The sequence below is a fragment of the Mesoplodon bidens genome (genome assembly GCF_964165515.1).
Source record: "Mesoplodon bidens genome assembly, contig: HAP1_SCAFFOLD_846, whole genome shotgun sequence".
Classification (NCBI taxonomy): domain Eukaryota; kingdom Metazoa; phylum Chordata; class Mammalia; order Artiodactyla; family Ziphiidae; genus Mesoplodon; species Mesoplodon bidens.
In genome coordinates, this window is record NW_027672457.1 from 106,315 (window position 1) to 114,398 (window position 8,084).

The 8,084-nt window shown below is 40.0% G+C and overlaps 1 protein-coding gene across 1 annotated transcript in view; it reads left to right on the forward strand.

Moving 5' to 3' along the window:
- The window catches only part of LOC308610184 (uncharacterized protein), a gene marked incomplete at its 5' end in the record, with an annotated part of 111,713 nt that extends 103,973 nt beyond the window's left edge, over positions 1-7,740 (forward strand). Inside the window, one exon of the mRNA XM_081259424.1 lies at positions 7,701-7,740. Within this exon, the coding sequence (XP_081115550.1) occupies positions 7,701-7,712 (12 nt within the window). The remainder of the gene's footprint in view (positions 1-7,700) is intronic.
- Between the last annotated feature and the right edge of the window lie 344 nt (positions 7,741-8,084).

Here is an 8,084-nt window from a genome sequence, read left to right on the forward strand (position 1 = left end):
GCAGAGAAAATTGCTGAATGGTTAGATAATAGTGCTGGTATGCTTGGCTATTGTAACACTTTACATTTGAGTTTCTCTTCCTTGAAATTACAAGAACTATATGACTCAAGAGAAAGATTGATAATTAGGAATATTCTGCTTGCTTTATTTTATTTATTTTGTTGTTGTCGTTGTTGCGGTACGCGGGCCTCTCACTGCTGCGGCCTCTCCCGTTGCGGAGCACAGGCTCCGGACGTGCACGCCCAGCGGCCATGGCTCACGGGCCCAGCCGCTCCGCGGCATGTGGGATCCTCCTGGGCACGAACCCGTCTCCCCTGCATCGGCAGGCAGACTCCCAACCACTGTGCCACCAGGGAAGCCCCTCTGCTTGCTTTTTATATAGCGTATTGAAGAACATTTTAATTATTTGGAGGTCATAGGAAGGAACCTTCATGATCTAAGTTTTGAACAAGTAGTGTTGCAACACAAAGCTATGACTTAAAAAGGAAATTTGAAATGACCTATTTCTTTTGGCATCTCAATCCAGATATCTGTCAGTAAAATGAGTCACTTTTCAGTCAAATGGGTGGTCAGCAATATAATTTTTTATTGGGAAGCTGAAAGACACCATTGCCAAGCAGAGCACCTGCAGTGTTCACATCTATATTTGAGCATCTTTCGTTTTCCCAAGGGGTGCAAGTGAAGAGAAGGCAGGCAGAGAAATGGCACTTGAATAAAGTTTTTCAAGATGGATAGAACAGAGAGCATTCCCAGAGGCAGGTCAAGTCCAACCCAAGAACAACTCTCTCAGTGCTTTCACAACTAGGTAAAATACAAGACCAGTAGTAACTCAGCTCTCAAATCAGTGCTGAAATCCAGTGGAAGGTTGTTAATATTGATACGGTTAACATACATCAAATAGGATTACTGAATTTTCTGAATCCAACTGAACTCCCAGGATTGTTTGGTTTCATAGGCTATTGGGCTCAAGACGCATTTGGTTTTAAATAATCCTTCCTAAAATGTTCAGCTTTCAGTCTAATATGATTGAAACCCAGCTTGAGTGTGTCTTATAATACACTGGACTGGAAAGACTATGGGCATTGAATTATTCAAAACATGGCAGGCGAAGGAGTGATATGTGGGGAGGATGTGATCATAGAAATGAGTGAGACTTGATATGTCTTGTTATCTCATTTGATTTACCTGTTAGAACTCTTCCAAATATTAGAGGAAAGAAATCAATATCAATTTTCACCTGTCACGTTCCACACTTCAATGATGAATGAATGTCAAATTTGACCACAGTTTTCTGTACCACCTGCTCTGAAATAATATTTCTGGGCCTTTATTAAAAAGGTAAAATTTTCATTGAATTTCCAAATATGATTCTGCAGTGGCTAATTCAGCTTGTTTTATTAGTAAGCAAGTTCTGATGAGTAATACTAATTTAATAAGCCTGCATGTGAGGTTAAAGTGTCAACTATTCCTGCCGAAGGTGATGAGATATGACTGTGATGAGGTGGTAGGACACTCACCTTCCTGAACGAACCCTGCGAGCACACAGTTCTTGGGAGAAACCAGTACTGCATATAGTAGCAAATCTGATATCATTTTGCATGTCTCCTGTAGCAGTGGAATGCGCACACATACAAACATGATCATGGGTGAAAAAACACACATGCGCACCTTAGAGGCTTACATTAATTTCTGAATATAGTTCTCCGGAAAGAAAAAGCTTTACTGATGATTTGTATTTTTATAGTTTATTGTTTTATCCATACTAAAACACTTCATGAAATCACTTCCTGTTTTGTTGTCCATGGAATCCTTTCCATTTTGAGATGCTAAATATAAATCGAAATAATGATTATAGTCCTTGGCCATGAAAGACTAAGTTACAGAGAACCCGGTGACTGGAGGTCAGAGCTGCCACGGAATTATTCTCTGCTCCAGAGACCATCAGAATATCACTGTGTACCCACTTAAGGATAGAATGCTGCTATTGAGAAACGAGCTCTCTTTTATTTCTACTAAAAGGAGAGAACAGTAGGGGACCTTGGCTGCGCGAGTGTATGAGACTTTCTCTGTTTTGTACAATAAGCCAAAAACAATACATGAAATAGCCTCACGCCTTTTGTCTTTTGTACCCAGCTCCTTCCTGTATTGCTCCTGATCCATTACACTGAAATCAACAAGAGTTGCTTGAACATTTTGACAGTTATGTTCCCCATACCCTGAAGCATTTTTAAAGGGTTACTGAGATAAAGCTATTTCAAAAATACTCCCTCCAAATTTTTTCAGGGTGGCATCAATGAAAGTAACTTAGAGGAAAAAAACTTGAGTTCCTGGCCTACCCCTCTAAGGCCAGGCAAGCATAAACCTTCATAGCAAAACCTAAGTTTGCTCCCAGTTGAGAATTTGGTTTCCACGGTCTTATATAAAAAGTATATGGAGACTTTAATTCCCTATAAGCCCTTTCCAAAGAGTGAATACAGTTCATCATTCGTAAGAGATGATGAAAGTTACAATTTTGTTGAATAGGTGGAATATATATTACATATAATATACATATTTATTTTTAATATATATATATATAATATATATAAAGTTACTATTCAGAGTCCTAAAACGTGAATTTTTCTTACTTACCAAGAATGAACAGTAACTTGATCTCTAAACAATAAAGCACCTGGTCATAACAGAATCATAACAAATATTTGATATCAGAATGAATTCACTGTTCAGGTGTAAAGAGGGAATAGCTTCAGTTTTCCTCTTTCGTGCACCCCATTATTGCATCCTGGACAGAGGGGATTTTCTTGATTTTAATCTAAAGGAGAAATGGTCACTTTTGTTGAGATGGAAATTGACCACCTCAGTAGGCAGAGGCACTGTTTTTATTTGGCTGAATTCATGTTTCTAGTGATAATTCAAGGTGTAATAGGGTTTTCTCAGCCACTCCAAAATCTGAAAATGATAAGCATCTCACCAGAGTTTCAGGATGGCCCATTACCTATTCTGTGGAAAGGATATTCAAAATACCATGCTTCATCAATGTCTTCTTTGACTTGTTAATGAATGGACAACTACTGAGTTAAGACAGTGTCTTATCCTTGCTTCAAAAAAATAAAAACAGAAAACCCCCACAAACACAAAAAAACTGTTAACAACGAAAACTTATTATGCCAGGCCTTAGTATGGCCTGACTTGGAAATTTAGTTTCAGAGGCTTTTGTGAATATACCAAGGAAAGAGGACCTAGGTGTATCTTATTCCCACAGGCCGCCAATAAATATTTGCTTAACGGACAAAATATGAATATATAGTGTAGGAGAGAACCTGACAGATGCTTCACATTATTGAGTGATAGCAATGCCCAAACTCATCTGTGATCAAACACTATGAAAGTATCCTCCTAAGGATAAACTTATTACAAATAAGAAGTGAAAATTCAATTATGCAGATACTTTCAGTGTCCGCTCTGATATGCAAAAAGCATGGAAGTTGTCACTGTATCTTGTCCTTACAAGATAATGCTGTACAAAATGAAAATCAGTGACTTTTCTCAGACGTGATTAATAAAACATGTAACTATGAAAGAATTTTCAAACGGTAATTATGTATGTGTATATATGTGTCTCTGAAAAATCTGGTCAAAGAAAACCGAGGCTATCAGTATAAACTTCTTTAACTTCTATCTCTTCTTACCTTTATTTCCTCCCAAACTTACCAGTATCCATCCAGCTCGAAGGATACAAGTGATTTTTATATACTGTGCAAGGTTTTTTTCTTATTCATATGTCCGTGTTTCCCCAATTCTCTAAATTATTATCTACATCTTCAGGATCTCCTTTATTGGTTCCTTCATTTCAACATATAAAATACAAGTCCTTCTCATTCTAAAAAATTCTTTTTTGCTAATTATTTTCTCTTTTCATCCAAACTCCTTGAGAGCAGCCTATTCCCACTGTCCTCACTAGCCCCGCCTGGCCCCGACAGGCAGCCCTACACCCTCAGTTTCTTGCCATCTGGCTTTCTGTCCACCACTTCCCTGCACTGCTCTAAGGTCACTGGGGACCTAACTGCCCAAATCCAATGGACACTCACATTCTCTGAAGGACGACGCTGGCATCTCCTTCCTCCTTCTTGAAACTCTGGCACCTCTCTCCTTCCCAGAATTCTTTCTCTGCTTAAACGTTGTCAGGACTCACAATTCTCTGAAATCTCATCCATTTTCATGATTTTAATGACTGCTGCTATGTGCTGAGGACATTCAAATTTTTATCTTTCCATGTCTTCACGTGCATGTCCAGTTATCTACCAGTTTGTCTTCTGAATTCTACAGGTGCTTCAAAATTCTACATGTCCAGAACTAAAGTCTTTTCCCCACTTCAGTTCTTTATCCCCTATTTCCAAACTCAATGATACCACCACCCAACCTTAGTCACACAGATGGGGGTTCAGCCTCCGCCTCCTACTTCTTCCTTACTTCCCAAGGTCAAGTCTTGCTGGTAATTTCCTAAATACAATTAGAACTTATTTCCTCCCTTCATCTATACCTTATTTCAGACCCCTTTCTTCTTGCTATTACCTGGTCTAGAAGTTACGAAATTGCTCTTCGGTGGAACCAGTTGTTAGACATTCTATTAAAAAAGGACTCTAGGGTCAAATAGCTTTGAGGATGGCTGTGTACCATACGCCTGCTGTGACGATCCAGAATGAACATTAGCCTACAGCAGCCCCGAGAAGCTGTACAGTAAAGGAACCTGATTAACTTTACTTAAGCCAGGTTCTCCCTTCTGCCGGCCTATAAACCTTTCAGTAGGGACAGGAGAGGAGGTGGCAGCGTGAAAATCCCACTTGAAAATATAAAGCACTGCTCCTCAGAAGAGTGGGGCATAATTATCTCCAGGCTTCTTCAGATTCCTCATCCATACTGACGTCAGTGGTCTAAAATGCCACCCGAACTTGTCCTTTCCATTCTTAGCTATTTTCTGAGGAAACCAGCTCCACGCACATGGATGGTTAAGACCTGCTCTCCTCCTCCTCGCTGCCTCCTTTAGGGGCACTTGCCGCTGCCTGGGGACACTGCACTGATCCTCCAGAGCCTGTGCCTGTGGCTCTGTAACACACCCCTCGCACACTCACGGCTCTGGACTTCCGCTGTCCACTCTGCCTTGAGTATCCTTGCCTTTCACCGGCTGACTCACCAGTTTCTCACGAGTCCTTTAAGACTTAGCTTAGGGACTGCCCCTTTTGATGACTTTTCTTTGCCTCACGGCTCCCCCTCTTCTTCCACAAACACTGACTAAACGCCCTGAATATGCCCGTCACAGCAGGTCACGTGCAGGATGAGACATCTGCTGTGCGTCTTCCCCTCTGACTCCACTGCTAAAGGGCCAACACTACATCTTGCTCATTGTTTCACTCCTCTAACACTCAACCCATGACTAATGAACTAACTAGTACTGTAGTAGCCCTCTTAGTAACAATCAGGCAGGACCTTCTACAAGAAATCTGACACTCCAGCTTTTCTCTGATCTCACCTTTCACTCTGATTGAACTAAAGACTTATCTGTACATGTTTTACCAGGGAGACATAATTTAATCCAGAGATGTGTCATCACATACTCTTACATACTCTGCCGTTTAAAAATTCTGCTCACAATGGGGGAAGGAGACAGGTGTGCTTTCTGACAGCCCCACTGTTTTTGCACTTCTAGTGGTCACTGGCTTCTCTCTGTGCCTTCCTTAAACCCTTCTTAACAAGGGAACAGGATAACAAAGTAATTAAGAGCCTGGTTACAGCCTATGTGTGAACAGAAACATAAACAGGGACATAGAGAATAGACTAGCGGTTGCCAAGGAGGAGGGGGTGGGAGAGGGTTGGATTGGGAGTTTGGGATTAGCAGATGCAAACTGGTGTATATACAGGATGGATAAACATAAAGGTCCTACATGGGACTTCCCTGGTGGCGCAGTGGTTAAGAATACGCCTGCCAATGCAGGGGACATGGGTTCAAGCCCTGGTCCGGGAAGATCCCACATGCCAGAGAGCAACTAAGCCGGATGTCACAACTACTGAAGTCCAGGCACCTAGAGCCCGTGCTCTGCAACAAGAGAAGCCACCACAATGAGAAGCATGTGCACCTCAACTAGAGGAAGCCCGAGTGCAGCAACAAAGGCCAAACACAGCCAAAAATAAATACATACATGCATTTATTTTTAAAAAGTGCATGTATTTAAAAAAAACCCAAAAAGTTCCTACTGTAGAGCACAGGGAACTATATCCTATATCCTGTGATAAACCATAATGGAAAAGAATATGAAAAAGAATGTACATAAATGTGTAACTGAGTCACTTTCCTGTACAGCAGTAATTAACACAACACTGTAATTCAAGTGTATGTCAATAAAAAATAAAATTTAAAAAAATTGCTAGAAAAATAGACACATAAGGGGAACTTCCCTGGTGGTCCAGTGGTTAAGACTTTGCCTTCCAATGGAGGGGGTGAGGGTTCAATCCCTGGTCGGGGAGCTAAGATCCCACATGCCTTGAGGCCAAAAAACCAAAATATAAAACAGAAGCAATACTGTAACAAATGCAATAAACACTTTAAAAATGGTTGACAGCATAAAAAATCTTTAAAGAAAAAATTCACATAAATCAGAAACAAATGAAAGATAATAAAGTCCATACATTAAAAAAAAAAAAAAAGAGCATGGGTTCGGGTCACATTGCAACTTCCCACTTACTTATAGCTGTGTAATTCTGGGCAACTCACATAATGTCTCCTCAGACTGTTCATCTATAAAATGGGGATGGTAAGAGTTCCCTACCTCAGAGCGTTGCTGTAATCCATAAACACGGTTAAGTGCCTTGGTAAATGTTTGAGGCTCTCTGGTTATTATGAATTAAAATATGTCAATGGCTTCTGGCCGTGTGATTTATAATAGTTTGATGTTTAACCAAATGGTAAAACTATTCCATTTATTATTCCCATCTCTTTTTAACCCTTAGCCTGCTTTGTTGTTTATGTTTTCTGCCACCACAGAGTGCTAGTTCCAGGAGAGTAAAGGCTTTATTTTGTTCCCTGCTGAAAGCAACAGCACCCAGAAAAGTACTGTACATATGAAGCCCTCAGTAAACACTAGCTGAATGAATGGTGCAAAGTGTTACAAGGAAAAGTACACCCAAACTTTCATTATAATAAAAAAGTATAGATAAAAAAATCTTTCTCTAATGGCTTCCAGTCAAGTAACTGAAAACACCATATGCTATAATAATAACATAAGTAATTTATGAAAATTTGAAGGCAAAAACATAATTTTAAAAGATTTAGACCTACGTTAGGTGTGATAGAGTATGGATGCTTTCTTGAAATTCACAATCAGATCCAAGAGTATCACTTTCAGACTGTTCTAGTACACTGAGTTTACTTTTAGTTGTCTTTGATGACACAGTCACTATTCTACTCTCTTTCTTAACAGAAATGTGTTTTCTCGAAGACTCACTTTTAATTGGTTTATTAACCAAAGAATTATTTTGCCCAATTCCTTTGCTTTTCTGCTTTACAGGTGAGTCAGAGCAGGAGTGCAGGTCCTTCCCAGTTTGTTTCTTAGCAGAGTAGTTTTTGGTCTATTCTCCTGCTTTGCTCATTTTCTCTGAAGAAGACCTGCTATTTCTAGATAATTCCTCTTCTTTTCTTTGACTTCCAGTTCCAGAAATGACGTCTGCTGAAGGAGAATATGTTCTAGCAATGAAATCTTCAAAAGACTCCTCCCGCTGCTCTGTGACTGGGACCCCCAGGTTGTCTTTGGAAGTTTCTAAGGCCTCCTGAGTAGACGCTGGGACACGGAAGGAGTCGAGAGGCAAAGGAATCCTAGCATCACCTGTAATTTTCGGGAAGTGGAGGGGAAGACAAAAGACAAGACAAAAATTCAGTGATGAACAAAGCCAACCATTAAAAAGTAGAGTTCAAACCTTCAATGTTACTCTGTAATCTTATTATTAACACAGTCAATTGATTAATCAGAAGATTTCAGAGCCAGTTTTTTTTGTAATTATATCTTGCCACGTGATTCTCAGCTTAACCTAGCTAT